The sequence below is a fragment of the Pelodiscus sinensis genome, chromosome 13 (assembly GCF_052426305.1).
Source record: "Pelodiscus sinensis isolate ZL-2025 chromosome 13, ASM5242630v1, whole genome shotgun sequence".
Taxonomy (NCBI): domain Eukaryota; kingdom Metazoa; phylum Chordata; order Testudines; family Trionychidae; genus Pelodiscus; species Pelodiscus sinensis.
In genome coordinates, this window is record NC_143064.1 from 33548143 (window position 1) to 33566937 (window position 18795).

Genomic DNA, 18795 nt, shown 5'->3' on the forward strand with positions numbered 1-18795 from the left:
CCAATGAGCTAACCATGTTAACTCTTTCCTGAACAGAGCCAGTTTATTTTCATAGGTAGATAAACCTTTCTGCCTGTCTCTTAGGCTATGTCTAGACTACTTTCCTCTTTCAAAAGAGGAATGTAAATGAGGCAAATCGAAAGTGCAAATGAAGCGCGGATTTAAATATTCCATGCGTCATTTGCATATTTGCGTCCGAGCACTTTTTCGAAAAAGGGTTTTTTGAAAGTGAAAGCGTAGTCTAAACGGGGTTCTTTCAAAAAAAAAACCCATTTTTTCGAAAGAACCTGTAGGATTACGGGTTAATTCAAAAAATGTTTTCTTTTTAAAAAAACCCCGTTTAGACTATGCTTTCACTTTCAAAAAACCCTTTTTCGAAAAAGCACTCGGATGCAAATATGCAAATGAAGCACTGGATATTTAAATCCGCGCTTCATTTGCACTTTCGATTTGCTTCTTTTACATCCCTCTTTTGAAAGAGGAATGTAGTTGAGACGTGCCCTTACTGTATTTAAACAGACTTTTATTGCTTCACCAGCTAATCAAGAGTGCAAAAGTCAACCAGAGACAATACAAACTACAGGAAGAAATAAACAGGAGGTTTCCAGTTTATGACTAAGACCAAAGAACTAGCTTGGTATATTAGAAGAACACAGGGAGGGACACGATAATTACTACAGAGTACACCAATAGTGGGCTTGCTTCATGAACAAAAGATCACAACCTTGGCTGTAATACAAAAAAGGGCAATCATGAGTGGCCTTCCTTCACTTTAGTGGCCTCAACATCCCACGGCCCACTGGGACTACACCTGCAACCCCACAGCTACCATCTGTCCCTCTTCCCCCATGCTCTCTTCCCACTTACCTGCTCCAGCTGCATCACTCAGGGGAGCAGGGCAGGCTAGAGCTGGATTGCTCTGCTTCCCAGTGCTGGTGGAGCAGAATGACCTCACTGGGTGATAGCAGTGGGGAGTCGGCTGGGTTCTTCTACTCCCTGCAGCACCCGCCACTGCTGGTGAATGCATAGCAGGCCTGACCCCTGCTTCCAGCACCAGGCCCCCTGCTTCCAGCATCCTATGGACAGGACAGCTCTGAGCAGATACTCTGCTATCATTTGGACCACAAACTCTGATTCACCTGGTATGCATTTTACCTGCTTTAACATCTCAAAAACTCTCACTTCTTTGCTAACAAATCTTTAGTTAATTCACTAGAAAGATTGACTATATCATCATCTTTGGTGTGAGATCAAGAACATCCAGTACTGTTGAGTACCTGAGACTGGCACTCAAATCTGCGAGCCATACCAGTACAGCAACATGAAAGTCTCAATATCTTCCAAAGGTGAAACAAATCAGACAAAGTGGATGAGGTAATATCTTCTATTGGGACCAAACTTCTATTGGTGAGTGAGAAAAGGTTTTGAGCCACAGATAATTCTTTTCAGGTCTGGGAAAGATACTCGCAGCTTCACAGCAACAGAATGCATTGTTTAGCTTCTTTCCCAGACCTGAAAAGAATTTTCTGTGGCTTAAAACCTTGTCTTGCTCACCGACAGAAGTTTGGTCCCAAAGATATTACCTCATGCACCATGTTTCTTTAATATATTTGCACCAACATGGCTACAACTACACTGCACACAAAGGGAAAACAAGGCCATTTTAATTCAAAAGGGCTTCCTCCGTAGGAAGGAATAGATTCCTAGGGGATATATTTTAGAAAAAGAATATACTGAACCATTGGTAACTAGTACAAAGCTGTATTATTCAGATGAAGCAGAAAGACTCCCTTTTCCAGGAACAAAAGAATCCTTTGAAATAGGCTGATGCTGTCTGATGTCTTCTTAAAGCAATATTAGGAAGAAATGAGTTATTCGTGCAGTAGATTGAATCAAGCTTTCTGACTATAAAATAATAATAGGGATGCACTTTATGGGAAGGCAGATTATAGGTTTGCTAAAGTAAAAGCTCTTTTATACAGCACTTCACCAATGGCAGGCTCAGTAAACTGGCATTTCTGATCTGCTAGGAAAGTTCAGTTTATAATATGTGGTTGGTACGTGGCCAACAGGCGGTGGGGGCATAGGAGACACTATGGGGTGCACTCTGGGAGATAGTTTGGGCTGAAAAGGGGCTTGAGATTGGGGTTTAGGCACAGGGTGCTGGGCGAGGCACTTACCTCCAACAGCCCACACAAGCAGCTTCCCATCCCTGTTATTGCTGGCAAAGGTGTGACCAAGTGGCTCTGCAGGCATGTCTATTTCAGTCCCCCTTTCTTGAGCGCTGACTCTGCAGTTCCCAGACCTTTGGTCAAGAACTGCAGCCAATGGAAGCTGTGGGGGTGGCAACTGTAGACAGAGGCATTGTGCACACTTACAGCAGAGCTACCTGGCTAGGACTCCACCAGAAGCAACAAGAATGCAGAGCTGCTTGTGGGAGGCTGCTGGAGGTAAGCACCCGTCCCCCTCTATCCAGTAACCTGAGTCCCTCCTGTGCCCCAATCCCCTTGCCAGAGCTTGTGCCCTGCAGCCTCCTACCATGCCCTTGCTCCACACCTCCCCCACAAGTACACCCCAAACACTTCCCTCTTAGTTAACCAGCATTTTCAATTTACTGGCAGCCCTCATTCCCCCAGCATGCCAGATAAAAAGCTTTTACTGTAACTTCTAAAGTGAACAACTAGCCTACTGCTTACCAAGTTATAGAAGACCTTTGACAACTAGTTTCCCCAAGATCAGTGTTAATGGACAGTGATAGAAATGTAGCCGTGTTAGTCCTGTATTTTGTTTCAGCTACACCAGACTATGTAGCACTTTAAAGACTAACAAGATGGTTTATTAGATGATGAGCTTTCATGGGCCAGACCCACTTCCTCAGATCAAATAGTGGAAGAAAATAGTCACAACCATATATACCAAAGGATACAATTAAAAAAAAATGAACACATATGAAAAGGACAAATCACATTTCAGAACAGAAGGGGTATGCGGGGGGGGGGGGAGGGAGGAAGGTAAATGTCTGTGAGCTAATGGTATTAGAGGTGATAATTGGGGAAGCTATCTTTGTAATGGGTAAGATAGTTAGCGTCTTTGTTGAGACCGATGTGTAGAGTGTCAAATTTTAGCATGAATGACAGTTCAGAGGATTCCCTTTCAAGTGCAGATTTAAAAGGCTTCTGAAGCAGGATGCAGGTAATTAAGTCATTGAGACGGTGTCCTTTCTGGTTGAAATGGTAAGAAACTATTTTTTCTTTGTGATCCTGTCTAATATCTGTTTTGTGGGCATTGATCCTTTGGCGAAGTGTCTGAGACGTTTGTCCAATGTACAAAGGAGATGGACACTTTCGGCACATGATAGCATAAATTATATTTCTGGATGTGCAGGAATATGTATTCTTGATCTTACAGCCGCATCTGCTCTAATCCCACTGACAGAGACCAGAAATTTCAGGATCTCTACCAAGCATTTATAATCCTCAACTACCCACCCGGAGAAATAAAAAAGCAAATTGAAAGAGCCAGACGAATACCTAGAAACCAACAACTTCAAGACAGACCCAAGAAAACCAACAACAGAACACCACTTTGTCATCACCTACAGCCCCCAACTTAAACCTGTCCAACACATTATCAATAAACGACAGCCTATACTGGAACAGGATACTAAACTCCAAGAGGCTCTGGGAGACAGACCCATAGTCTCCTATAGACAACCACCTAACCTCAAGATGATTCTTACCAACAACCACAGGACATACCACACTAATACCAACCCTGGTATCTTCCCTTGCAACAAACCCCGTTGCCAGCTTTGTCCACATATTCTCCATTATTGGACCTAACCAAGTGAGTTATAAGATCAAGAATACATATTCCTGCGCATCCAGAAATATAATTTATGCTATCATGTGCCGAAAGTGTCCATCTCCTTTGTACATTGGACAAACGTCTCAGACACTTCGCCAAAGGATCAATGCCCAAAAAACAGATATTAGACAGGATCACAAAGAAAAAATAGTTTCTTACCATTTCAACCAGAAAGGACACCATCTCAATGACTTAATTACCTGCATCCTGCTTCAGAAGCCTTTTAAATCCGCACTTGAAAGGGAATCCTCTGAACTGTCATTCATGCTAAAATTCGACACTCTACGCATCGGTCTCAACAAAGACGCTAACTATCTTACCCATTACAAAGATAGCTTCCCCAATTATCACCTCTAATACTATTAGTTCACAGACATTTCCCTTTCCCCCTCTCCTCCAGCATCCCCATTCTGTTCTGAAATGTGATTTGTCCTTTTCATATATGTTCATTTTTTTAATTGTATCCTTTGGTATATATGGTTGTGACTATTTTCTTCCACTATTTGTTCTGAGGAAGTGGGTCTGGCCCATGAAAGCTCATCATCTAATAAACCATCTTGTTAGTCTTTAAAGTGCTACATAGTCCTGTATTTTGTTTGTTAATGGGGACACACTCAAAAATCAGCCACCATGTCATGAACTGAACAAAGAATGTCATTTGTTTGTAACAACAAAGAAGAAAAACAAGAAAATATATTTCAGTGTCTAAGTTTCAAGTCACCAATTCTTAAAAGCTGCAAACGTGCAAGCTGTACAGCTTAACACAAGCCTGAGCAAAATACCTTTCGTGTAGAGTTGCCAGATGGTTTCTGACAAAAAAATAAATAAATAAATAAATAAAAAATAAAACACACACACATCACACAGAGAAAAAAAGGACCTTGAGAGTTGCTCAGCACAAAAAAAAACCTCCAAAAACCCACCACACCAATGTGGCCCCTTTAAGAATTGCTTTTGAGGCTTTTTGGCCCTAACAGGCTGCCGGTGGCTGCCCGCCATCTTGCCTCACTGCACGGAGCCAGACAGCTCTCCAGCAGAACCCAGTAAACACTAGGGTTGCCAGGCTACCTCCATACTGAGCTGGACAGCCCGGGATATTCGCCTCCTGGCCGGGAAAAATAATAATAAAAAAAAAAAAGTCAGAAAATACCAGACATTTTAGGTGTCCTGTGTTTTCTGAAAATTTTTTACCAGACAGGAGGTGAAAATACCAAACTGTCCAGTTCAATACCAGACACCTGGCAGCCCTACCTCCATGAGCCAAATCTAGCCCCCAAAGATGCCAGATCTGGCCCACAGGATGCAGCAGGGAGTCTCAGGGAGATTCCTTCCCTGCCTGTCCCCTGCATGCTGCTGAGAGAAGTTGCTACCGGGTTCTGTTTGAATGGCTATAAGACTTCACTTGCTGCTCCCACCCACAGCACAATCCCATTGGCCAGTTTCAACCAATGGCAGCTGCCCATTGATATACCAACAGCTTGTGAAGCACCTTTCGTCCCTTCCCTCAGGCGCATAGCTGTTCAAAAACCACATGGCCCCTGCAGTTAGTACAGGGGCAAGGGGCCTGCTTGATGGGAGTCAGGCAGGTAAGTCTCCCAGCCAGAGCCTACCGCTGGTACCCCAAACCTTTGCCTCCCTACCCACATAACCCAAACCCGCTGCTATTCCCTCCTAAATCCTGTACCCAGTCCCCTGCCCTGGGTCACAGCCCCCTCCTATCCTAGATCACAACACAAACTCTCTGCCCCCTCTCTGGCACCCCTACCCCACACAACCCAAACCCTCTACCCCCTTATCTCCTCCCAGATCCTGCACCCCATACCCTGCCCCAGGTCACAACCCAAACCCCAGCACCCCTCCTGCATCCCAGTTCCCTGCCCCAACTCACAACCCCCTACTGATCTAGGTCACAGCCAGTGTTCCCTCTAAGCTGTGTGGCAGCACAGCTTCACAGGTGATAAAACAGCCCAACACAGTCAGAGGCTCAGGGCTCTGTGCACAGAGCTTACTGTCTAGGCGGGGCTCACTAATCACCTGTGAATCTGTGCTGCTGCTAGTTTAGAGGGAACGCTGGTCACAGCCCAAATCCCTCCACCCTCTCCTGTACCCTAGTCCCCTTCCTCAGGTTACAACCTCCTCTTGTCCAAGGTCACAACTCAAAACTTCTGCACCCTAGTCCCCTAACCCAGGTCACATCAGCCTCCTTTACCCCAATTCCCTCCCAGACCCCACATCCTCTCCTGCACCCCCAATTCCTTACTGCAAACTCCTTTCTGCATCCAACCTACATCCCACACTCCGCAGTGGGGGTGTAATGGTGTAGTCGATTAACTGATTAGAAAAAGCTTATCAGTTAATGCTATAGACTACTCACATTCACTCCCAGCCCCAGCCAGTAAATTTTTTAGCAGGCTGGCCACCAGCCTAGCTCAGTCCCAGCTTCCACCAGGTTCAGGACCTACCTCTGCTGTGGCTCTGCATTTATAGTGTTTTAGAAAGCAGGTAGGCAGGCAGCCCGGCTCAGTTCCGGCGCAGCTCTCCCCCAGACAGGGCTGATGCCACCACAAGCTGCTGCCTCTATCAGAGGCAGCAATGCAGGGCAACAGGCAGCTGGTCCATGAAGGAAGCTGTTTTTCAAACTGTTTCTCCTCCTGGACCAGCCCCTACCTACCACCCCACACTGCTGCCTCTGATACAGCGGCAGCAGCATGGAGTGGCAAGGGGTTCCTTGGGAGCAGGGCTCCAGCCGCACCCCTGAGGACTACAGAATAGTTGAGTGATCGATAAGAATTCATGAGGTTAATCGACTATTCAATTAACCAATATTTAACATCCCTACCCAGTACCTCCTTCATTAATATAGAAGTGTGCAGCCCTTGGCCACATTTCAAATTCATGGAGTGGCCCTCCCATAAAAATTATTTCCTATGCCTCGCTTAACAGCTCACAACTAGTCAAAAATAACTTTACAGGCTTTTTTTCATTTTCACAAAACCATTTAATTTAAACAAAGGGCTTTTACTTAAGAATAAAGTGCTAATTGACCATCCCTAGAGAACAGAAAAGCTGTATCCTTTAAGGGGAGAAAAAGGATAAGAGAGTACAGTAGGTACTCTCAAAATGGCAAAGAAATTCAATAGGAACTGTAAACCCTCACGAATACAGAGGTCACAAAGAATATGGAGAGGGCTTATGCTAGTGCATAAGGGGCCTTCAAAACTTGTGACTGCAACAGAAGTGCAACACTAATGATAGTACCTTATGATGAAAAGTGACACTTATTTGAAGAGTTAAACTACACTACTAAGAAAAATATTTAGGAGGTGTTAAAAGCTAGGACATCCCAGAAGTAATCAGAGACTACAGTTCCTCTGAAAAAAAGGAGAACAGCAACCAATGACATGTCAGGAGACAATGCTCAAAGCTATCGCCTCATCATTATATAAAGAGTATTTTAACTCAGGCATTATGCTGAAAAGCACAACAGCTCTGCCACTTCAAAACCAACTCTGATGCATCCTGCGAGGGAAGTTAGATATCAGGTAACAGAAGAGTCAAGTAACCACATAAATTCCTATTGATTACTCAATTATTCTGTAGTTCTGGGGCAGGGCTGTAAACCAGTGTAATCTGGCCCCACTCCTGGGAAGCTCCCTGACACCCCACACTGCTGCCTCTGTATCAGAGGCAACAATGTGGAGTGCCAGGCAGGAGCCAGGCCACGAGGGGAGCCACTTTAAAAAACAGAAGCAGCAGGTGGGGTGACAGAAGCTCAGAGGTGGCGGCTGCCACAAAACAGCCTCTGCGCACAACTGACCGAGCTAGCCATGGTCAGAGGCTGGTCCAGTGGCAGCCTCCCCTGGCTCTCCCAGGTGCAGCTGTCTCTGATAGAGGCAGTGGGGAGAGAGGGGGGCACACAGCACCATGGAGCCAGTGCTGGGGGGAACCAACTTTTGACATGGCTCTCCCCAGCACTGGCTTATGCCTCCTCTTTCCCCGTGCTGCCTCTGAAACAAGGAAGCGGGGTGAGGAGTGGGAGGGGTTACAAGTAGTTGACTAAATTAACCATTAAGCCTTGGCTTATCAGTTAATTGTCTAGTCCAGTGGCTCCCGAACTTTTTCATACCGTGGACCAGAAAACCCATTCACAATCTTTCGGTAGACCAGTAACATTTTATGTGCATATTCATTATTCAAATAATGAATATGCAGAGATGAATATAAAATGTTACCAATCCGCCAAAAGCCCCAGAGCTGCCATGAACTGGTTTCAGCTTCAGCAGTTGCAACGTGGCAGGTGGCTGCCTCAGTTGAAGCTGGCTATTTGTGCCCCCCCAGTGCCAGCCCTAACCCCTATATGACCCCCACTACCCTCCAGTCCCTGACCCCAGAGTCCCCAGTGCCAATATCCTGCTCTCAGAGCCCCCCAGTGCCAGCCCCCATCCCAAGTGCCTGTGCCCTACCACCAGACCCCACAGTCCCAACCTCCTGTTTCCAGAGCCCCCCCTCCAGTGCCAGCCACCAATATTAGCCCCATCCTCAGAGCCCCCCAGTACCACCCCTGCCCTCATAGTTCCCCCCACTACTAGCCCTGTCCCCAGAATCCCCCAGTGCCAGCTCTCCACCCCAGAGCGCCAGTGTCAGACCCCCACCTCTTAGATCCTCCCACCCCTGAGAGCTCCCCAGTACTAGTCCTGCCCCCAGAATCCTCCACTATAACTTCACCCCCCCGAGTTCCCTTGTGCCAGCCTGCCAACTCTTAGACCCCCACCCCAACACCCCAACTCCCCAGCATTAGCCCTGCCTCCAGAGCCCCCAGTGTCTGTCCCGACCCGACCCCCCCCCCCCCCCCCGCCCTGTGTTGCCTCCCAGCTGCACGCTGTTGCCCAGGTCAGAGATGCTCTAAGGCTGCTGTGCCACGCTCCACACGGCCCTCCTGCTGCACAGCGAACCACTCTTGCGCATCCAGGAGGAGACCCTGCCCCTGCCTGGAGCCGGTTAGTTGAGAGGCAGGGCAGGACACGCCTCCTCCTACAGCCCTGTGGGAGGAAAGTTGCTGAGCGGTGTATCCTAGCCCCAGCTCCCAGAGCTGCTGGGCCCAGTGCCGGTCTGCAGACTGGCAGTTGGGAACCGCTGGTCTAATCGACTACTCATTGACATCCCTACTTCCTGCAGTTTCTCTTCCTTCAACAAGTGACTCCAGAATGGTCTGCAATATTCCAACCACAGCTGGATATAGGTTTTTCTTCAGCCACCTCCTCCTCCTCCCCCCCCCTCCCCCAGTCACCTGCACTCATATTTTCCTCCTTTTTTCCCCATAAAGATATTTTATGGGCACAAGATACAATCTGGATCCTGGAGATACCCTCTTATCTCCTCTAATACAAGTGGTGCAAACTAAACTGCAAGGGTGAAGGATTCATATCCTTGCTACTAGTGTCTGCCTACATACACCCTGAGGAGCTGGAGGGAGATTCCATTCCCCACCAAAAAAAGCCATGAAGCAAAGAAATGGGTGGAAACTTGGTAAGGGGGAGAGGAAGGAGGAACTGATGCTTACCATTTCTAACAATGAATCCAAAACCTTTCATTTCAAGGACAGGGGATGGTGCACTCAAAAAGGAGGGAGCGAATGATATGATTTGCCCTATATGCCAGATTCAGCTCACAGTATGTAGAAGGAAACCTGAAACAGTGCCAAGGAACAGTGTAAACGTTCATCAATGGACCAAGATATTATTCTACATTCTCAGCCTTCACAGGAGAAGACCTTGAAAGTCTTGAAAATCTGACAGGCAAAAATAAATGTACAAATTACCTGGTAGTTGTTTTGGTTTTGTGACAGCCTCAGTTGATTTGAAGATGCAAAATGAGGAGAAAAGTTGCTTCTTGATGTATTAGCACTACTATACAGTGTACTGGAGGGTGTATGTAATGAGGTCCGTGGAGGCAAGCGGTAGTCTCTGTTATGATACAATACATTGTCAGCCAAGTCCCTGGCATTCACCATATGTGAACTGCAGCTTGCATTTCTGCCTGGTCCAGACAAAGCTGTGCTTTGGTTCTCTACTCGAAGGGAACTGCTATTTTCACAGAATCTTGAATAACTTTGAATTTGTGCTCCCATAGATGCTAGCTCTTCTTCTCTAGCATATTCATCATCAGCATCTCCTGTTTCCATTGCAATGGACAGGCAACTGCCTTCAACGGAACAAGGCTTCTGTGTTGTATTTCCTCCCATAATTCTTTGAGGTTGATCTGTAACTGCCAAAGAAAAAACTTCACGAATTTCCAAGTTGTGTGTGCTACAAGAAGGGTCTCGAACATTAGCTCTTTGTCCAGATGGGATGTGTGATACAAGGGCTGTATGTTCTGGTTTGTGTAACCTCTGACATCCCATGGGTTCAGCTTTACATGGCCTGTGGCATATTATTGGCTTTTGAGGTAACACCAACTCTGCAGTCTGGACTGATGAACCACCATAATTTTTCTTAGTATGACTGTATATGGAGTTTGCAGAATTCAAGACACTTGTTTGTCTTGACAAAATAATAGTTTTTTCCCCCAGGAGCAGCGAAGCACCTTTACAATGTGGTGCTTGCCGTACTATAGGGATATGCTGCTGCTGAAATTCGGTATCACTTTTTCCAGGTGGTCTCTGAATAGAGTTTTTATGTATCTCAGTCATTGAAACGTTAGTCTGTTTTGTGGATCCCTGTCTGCTGGATGAACTAGCTGGACTATATATACCGGTTACTATTACATCGTTATTAGATGTGGTCCAAGAAGACTGCTGGCTTTGGGATCGAGCAATGTTTACCACATTTCTGACGGCTACTTCTGGAGGCACTGGAGGGGTGCTAGGAACAGTTCCTGGTGGTGTACCTCCCGATTCTGCAACATTCTTGCTGCTCATCTTTCTTCTTTTATTGCCAACCCAAGTCTGCAGATATAAAATATTAATATATAAAAATGTTAGTCAAAGTCAGTTTTTTCAATATTCAGAGATTCAATCCTGCTAAGACTTCAAACACATATATAAGTCTTGACAATTAATATTTAAATTACTCATATATTAGAAATGGTTAACAATGAAACATAGTTATGAGGCAAGGGGAAAGAGACCTCTATCGATCATGCAAAAATAAAGTCAGATGATAGGGATCCAGGTTGCATTTTATCCAAATGCCTGAAGTTCTGATTTCCAATAATGGCCCATCTCAGAAAAGAATATACAATTTGTTGCATCTCCCCTCTTCTTTTCCCAAAATTATCTTTGCATAAATGTGGCAGCAGATCATGGTTTTCTCCTCCATATACTTGGGCTTTGTTTTATCTTTCATTGTTTAGTGTCTAAAAAAACCCGCTATACAATAGCTGTCTTAATTCCTTCTCCTTCCCTATTTCAACTTTTATATCCAACGACAATAAAGTGTACCTGAAACCAATAACTGTATTGAGACAGTCAGCATAAATCAATATCTTTACTATCCATTAACTGAGGAGATGTTTTCAGAACTGCCATACGACAGACACTATCTTCTCTTATATGTAGTCCACAATGAAGTACCAATGAATCTCAAGACAAGGGAAGAGTTTTTCAACAGAAAGGGACTGAATCTAAAGAACTAGATTGAAAATTAGTCCAAAAAGTATTTTAAAAAGTTAGCCTTTTAATAACATTTTTACATCATATGCCTCAAGACCTGCTTTTAGGCTATGTCTAGACTACAAGCCTCTTTTGAAAGACAGCATCTAGACTACAAGCAGATTTTTCAAAAAAAAGCAAGCCGCTTTTTTGAAAGAGTCTAGACGCTTTCTTTTGAAAAAGCAGTTTGCATTCAATAGCGCCTTTTCTTGAAAGAGTACTTTTGAAAAAAGGCGTTATTCTTTGTAAAATGAGGTTTATCGCGATAGAAAAAACTGTTGTGTTCTTTTGATTTACTTTCGAAAGAACGTGGCTGCAGTCTAGATGCAGGTGAAGTTTTTCGAAAAAAGGCTACTTTTTCTAAAAAAATCCTGTAGTCTAGACATACCCTTAGCGAGAAATTGATTTGATTACAACAAATAATACAAAGTATCGGGTTCAGGTTCAACAGAGACTGTAACTTCCTGATACAGATATTTCTAGAATAATATACAAGATATTTGAAATAGTGGAGCTGTTTTAAGTTTCTTTCTTTAGAAGAGATCAAGCTAGAGGCCTTTAGTGATTCTATACAAAAGTTCCACAAACCCACTACTGGTTTAAAAAAAATACAGCAAGTAGAAAAATCTGCTCTGAAGCAAATGAATAAAAATGTATTTAAGAAACAAAGAGAGAAACATTAACGTAAGCATTTCAATAGTGTTGCTAGTACCTTATTAGAAGCAGCATACATAGGAATTGATGCTGTGAGTGCTACAGAGCTGGAACACCCATGGGATAGTGGGGAAGATGGGTGCTAGGAACCCACCAGAAGTCCCCCATCAGTACCTTCCTCTTCTCTCAGTGCCTCCCATCTGCTGTGGATCAACTGTTCCATGACATGCAGGAGGCACGGGGGGGAGGGGGAGAGGAGAGTGGGTGAGCGACATTCCCCAGTAGGGATGTGACCATGTAGTGAAGAAGATGGTTAACTGATGAGGCTGGGCTCATCAATTAAACCTCTCAGTTATAGGAGGGTGGAAATCTGGTGCTCGTCAGGAGTCAGTTTAAAAGTTGTCCCCTCCCCCCCGAACACTGGCTCCCACAGATCTGCCTCTCTCCCTCCCCTTGCCAGAGGAGGAGGGCAGTCAGGAGTTGATACACTCAGGGAGCTGGCATTTAAGATGGCTCCCCACCCGTACTAGCTCCCGCCAAGCCAACCACCCCCCTTGCCTCTGATACAGAGGCAGTGTGGGGAGGGGGAGAAATGGGAGCTGGTGCCCCCAAGCATCGGCTACTGCCATGGCCCCGCGTGTAAACATGTATCTGCTGAAAATTTCTGCAGATATACGTTTACACAAATAAACGCATTTTAACATTCCTGCTTCCCAGAACATTAGAAAGCCAGCACCTATGGCAGCATGTATGGTATTATATCAGTACTACACAAACAACCTTTACACTATGAAAAAGTTATGAATATGTAAATTCATCATACGAGTTTCATATCAAGTTGCTAGTAACGTTGTTGTAGCCATGTCCATCTCAGGGTATTAGAGAATATCTTTTATTGGATCAACTTCTGTTAGTTAAAAAAAGACAAGCTTTTAAGCTATACTGAACTTTTTCTCAGGCCTGGGAAAGGTACTCCAGGTCAGAGCTAAACAGAAGGTGGAACATGACTGTTTAGTGTAAATAGTTAATATGTATTATTAAAGTGACTATTCAAGATAAAGTGACCTGTTAACATCTTGGAAGTCATAGGGGGGAAGAAAAAGGGGGTTAGTGGGTTACTAATTGCAGTAATAAGCCACAAAACCCGAATATTTATTAAGAGTTTGGGTTTTTTTACATTCTAGCAACATTATGAACTCAAATTCCCATCAAAATGTAGAAAAAGGTCCTGACCATGCCTATCACATGTGCTCCAAATATAACTAACTATGTGGGTAAAAACGAGACAATCACTGTGCTCTTGAATGAACTCACACAAAAATTATGAAAGACAAAAACAAAGTATCAATTTCAATATCTGACCTAGGAGGCCTCATCCTCAAAGGAAACTTGAAAACCAAATTGAAAGATGAGCCTGAGAATGTACATTTATTAACTCTGTTCAAACCTGAAAATAACTTTTAATAAAGACATCTATCTGCCTTATTAAAACAATCTGCAACCCACTACTCCCTTTTTCTGTCCTATGACTGCAGAGATGTTAAAAGGACAGGCCACATTGAATGGTCTCTTACAACATATCAACTACTTATGCAAAACAACCAGTTCCACCTTCTCTTTAGCTGTTACATTTTGAGAACCTTTTCCAGACCCAGAAGCCTCTGCGTAGCTCAAAAGCTAATCTCTGTCACCAAAAGAAATTAGTCCAATCAAAGATACTATTTCACCCATCCTCTTTCTCTCTATTAATACCCAGTCTACACTAGAAAAATTAGATTGATTTAACTATGTTGGTCAAGATGTAAAAATCCACACCCCTGAGCAGTGGCATTAAGCCGCCCTAAGTCCCCATGTACAGAGTGATAGGCAACAGAAGAAATCTTCCATTGATCAAGATAATGGGAGAACCCTTTCTCCTCATATAGGTAGCATCTAAAACTGCAGCACCACAGTGGTACAGCTGCAGTGATGCAGCTGCATCACTAACATTTTAAGAGTACATAAACTCTAACGTTGCACATTACAGATTTGTAGCTGTCAATTTCTGCTAATTTATATGCTTCAGTAAAAAGAGGAGAGAGAGACATGTGAAGAACCAACAGAAAATAAGGGCTTCTTTCTACTCACATTTTGTCACATTGTAATAAAACTCCTTAGACATGTATGGGTGCAGAATCAGTCCCGGAGGATATGTCTACACAGCAAAGTTATTTCAGAATGAGCTATTCCGGAATAGCATATCTAGACTGCAGGGAAGCCTCAAATTTAATCTGAGGCAGCACGTCTACATTAGGGAAGCCTATCTCAATTTAGAGCCTCAGGAGGCATTGGGGGGGAATGACTTAGAATGGCCCTGGTGAGGGGCTATTTCAAAATAGCATAATGCCTACACATGCCTTATTTCGAAATAGCTATTTTGGAAGAGGTTTTATTTTTTGTAGAATGAGGTTTACAAATTTCGGAATAAGCCACCCATTATTTCGAAATTATTTCAAAATAACAGAATGCCTGTGTAGATGTTCACATAGTTATTTTGGAATAACAGCCATTATTCCAAAATAATTTTGTTGTGCAGACATACTTTAAGTGGGCACAAGAGCATATAGTGCAATTTTTTTGATGTGCTGCTTCATTGATCTTTGGTATGCAGCAAAATGGTGACCAGTTAACCCAAAGAAGAGCTTAAAATCCAGCAAACCAAAGTGTTCAGTTTTACACAGAATAGGGAGATTTTATTCTGTGCTTACTCTGGGTTTCTATACTTAAAAAAAAAGCCAACTTCATCGTATGTTCTGATACATCTACATAGCTGTTTTTGGTTTTTCAATATTTTAACTTCATATTTACGGAAATGTTCTGAAAATTTCTCCTCAATACAAAAGTATTCTGATCCTCATGTTAACAGAAGGGAGCAGCTTTCTGCATTATTATCCATCTACTAGTACGTATCATGCAAAATACAAAATAACATCAATGATGTCTCATTTATGAGTTCTAATGATCAGTAAAAACATACATTTAACTATTTTAATTATATGTAGCCCTGATCCAGCAAAACACTTGCATGCTTAATCATGTGCTTAATGTCAATTCATCTCATTGACTTCAATAATTATGTACAAAGTACTTGGCTTGAGTAAGGATTTATATTCCTTCATATAATGTTTTTAGTTCTGCTCTCTTAAAAAGAAAGGGGAGGGGGGAAGGGAAACAGAAGCAAGTAGTCCTAAGTATGACTAGCCACAAGTTTCAGAAGAAAACAAATTAATCTCTTTCCTCCATTTGCTCAAAAATCATAGGCATTAATTTGAAATGGAAATCTGAAGAGTTATTGCATCTTGTGAGGAAACATTTTTTTACTTCTATTCAGAGAATAACCTTTTCAAATTGAAATTGTGTCAAATTATTTTCAAAAGAAAAATTGTAAAATATAAAAAACACACATTGGAAATAATAGAAAAGTCACCTCATCATTCAGCAAAATTAATGCTCCATTGTCAAATCAGTTATTTTAAAACATATTTAGGGACTTGAACTAAAACTGCTTTGGTAATATACTTTACAATTATGTCAACTATTATAGAGATAAGCTATTTCTGAACTTTCCATGTTAGGAACATTCAAATCCATTTTGCTGAAGTATCCCAACAAAGAAAAAAATCCTCAAGAATTCTTTCCAGGACTACCAATATAGGTCCTAATTTTGAAAGAAACAACATATTACATCATCTACTTTTGTCATAAATCTTGTTTGGTTTTAAACTAGTATCATGAACCAAAATAAGTCATTAAAGAGAATCTCAAAATTAGTCTTTACTTATCCCCAAGCCAATGCAAGAAGTTGTCAAAATGGCAATAATAACCCATAAAACTAATCAAGACTCCCTACAGAGATTAATACCAGAAACACTAATGTATTTTCTGTCTAAAGTATGACTATGCCATTATTAATGTTTACTAGTACTCTGGTGGCATCTCTGTTCCAAATGAGGTCTAGGCACCACTGTGTTAAACACTGAACACAGAAATACATGGTCTTTGCTCCAAAGGACTGACAATCTAAACTAGGGATGGGAAATCTATGGCTTAAAGGCCGTAAACAGCCCTGAGCTTCCCTTGATTCAGCCCATGAAGCTTACCTGCCCCACCCTCACCTGCAGCGAGGATCCTGCACTAAAGCCACTGTGTGGCCAGTTTTGCCATTCCCCTTCTCTCCCTGCTTGGGAAACAGGAGCACAGAGAAGTTAGCGCATAGGCCTACAGGCTTTTTCCCCCTACCAGCACTCCCGATATCCAGGAACTGCCATCTGTGCCCCCCCACCCCAGAACTGTACCAGATTAAGAATCATAGAATCGGAAGGGACCTCAGGAGGTCATCAAATACTGTCTCCTGCCCTCGAGGCAGGAGAAAGCACCATCTAGATTATCCCTGATACATGACTATCTAACCTGCTCTTAAATATCTCAAATTATATTAGCACCCCAATCCCCTGCCTCCCCTTTAAGATCCTACACTCTTGGCACGCTTCTGCACCACCACCTCTCCACACTGAACCCCTCGTTTTTGGCCCTCAGAGCCCCCACAAAATCTACTAGCCATAGGCCTCCAGAAGAATTAATCCAGCCCTGGGGGGAAGCCCTGAATCGCAGTGTCTCTCTTTACCCCTCCACCCTCAGCAGGGCTGGAGCAGGAGGGGAGCCCTAGTGCTTCCAGTTGCATGAGTGACTTTTTTCCTGCTTCTCAGCTAGGAACCACATCTATGAGGGTTCCCCCCCCTTCTCACTTAGGGGCCAGGTCAGTGAGGGGTTTTTTGCTTCTCACTTATGTGTGGCACCCCAAATGATTTTGGGGGAAACTCAAAAAAGTTTGCCCACCCCAGATCTAAAAAGACAGGGATTACAAAATGCCAGTACAGCAAGTGGTATGTTGTTCTGCAAATGGTCTATTACTCTGCAATTTTTGGTGGCACAGTTTTTGTCAGGAAGGTGATGGCTAAACAGACAGAAAACTGAAGAAGAGTGGATAGCAGGGAACAAGGTAAAGGGGATTGGAGAAGAAAGAGGGATGGAAGACCAGGATTAAGTACTACAAGTAAAGTGAGGCAATGAGACTGTGAGGGATCTGGAGCAAAACAGCCAATCAGCACAGGTGAAAGAATGTATAGAATAGAAACTGTAGAAAGCATCCAAAGTTCCCTACTGTAGCTATTTGTCTGCTTCTGCCACTTTGGTCACATATTCATAGACAGACAGACGCACTCTAAGAGGATAGATAGATGATAGTTTTCAACAGGAAAATGTGGTTTGGAGTTTAATATTCTTGAAGAGACCTTTGCTGCTTGCACAGTATGCAAGTCCCTACTAATACTTCAACTATGTAAAGGCGTTCATAGAAATACAGACTATAAACAGCCCTCTTTCAGGGAAAAAAAAAATGAGCATGTTACAGATGAAGGCTGAAGCCTTTTTAAATAAAATAAAGTTATGACTCTATCCCCTACAGATATTGTATGTAAATAAAATGTACTTGTTAAATAATTATGTAAATTCAAGTGTGGAAGGCCTTAGTACTTACCCTGACTACACTGAAGTCCAGCTTAGTTTCTTGTGCACACTGTAATATGAGCTGAAAGCAATTTTTACTTTGATTTGTCATTCCATTTTCATAATAACGCTGTAATATCCTTTGTTGTTCTACAGTAAATACAGAACGCAGATTCATCTAAAAATAAAAGAAGATACTCTGAAAGTTGGAATAAATATTTTAATACTTGTAGAAATTACAGGTTCTCAGTTATCCAAACAATCATAAAACTACAGTGTACACATCTCACTTTTTTCCTAAAATAATTTCATCCATACTGATATTTTTATGTATTTTTCAAAATTTGATACAAACTGTTTGTGGTTTTCCTTTATGACAGGGATTTAATCTGAGCTTTTAAATCATATAGTCAAAAAAGCTGTCACCTTTTTATACTAACTAAAAACCTCTAATTAATTTCAGTTAGAGAAGTGTCTTCCTTTAACACAAGACACACTGAAGATGCCAATGTTTCTTGTAACAAACACCAATATATTCTCCACAGAGGAGCACAAAAGTATCGGCAAAGACAAATTGTGATGTTGGGGATAGTGAAGAATCATCAGACATTTAGCCAAGCCTGTAAAGGCCTGGTCTACACATAGAGATGTGTCACACGGAGCTGTGAAAAATTCCACATTCTGAATGCAGCAGTTAGGTCCATCTAGCCATGCTAACTTTTACTGTAAATGCTGTTAAATCAGTGGAAGAATTCTTCCATCATCAACCTTGCCACTGCATCTTAGAGAGATAGATGAACTACACTGAAAAAACCTTTAGTCAATATAGGAAGTGTCTACACTACAACACTTCAGCATCATGGTGTATTGCTGTCTCACAGTCTCAGAAGGGTAGCCATGTAAGTCTGTAACTAAAAACAAGGAGCAGTCCTGTGGCACCTTAGAGACTTACAATGTTATTAGGTCATGAGCTTTTGTGGGTAAAATCCACTTTTTCAAATGAGTTGGAGTGGAAATTACAGAATCCAAGGTGTACATAATAGCAAAAGAAGTTACCTGTCAATTGTGGGACCAGTGTTAAT

General features: G+C 42.8%; 1 protein-coding gene across 3 annotated transcripts in view; it reads right to left on the reverse strand.

Annotated features, from left to right (window-relative positions):
- HDX (highly divergent homeobox) overlaps positions 1 to 18795 on the reverse strand; it is a 153587-nt gene that overhangs the window by 101857 nt on the left and 32935 nt on the right. For 2 of the 3 annotated variants that reach the window (XM_075940764.2, XM_006115321.5), the window contains exons 2-3: positions 17745 to 17891; positions 9686 to 10810 (exon numbers count right to left, since the gene is read on the reverse strand). In XM_075940764.2, the coding sequence (XP_075796879.2) occupies positions 9686 to 10810; positions 17745 to 17891 (1272 nt within the window). The remainder of the gene's footprint in view (positions 1 to 9685; positions 10811 to 17744; positions 17892 to 18795) is intronic. The other variant, XM_006115323.5, reaches the window with a different exon arrangement.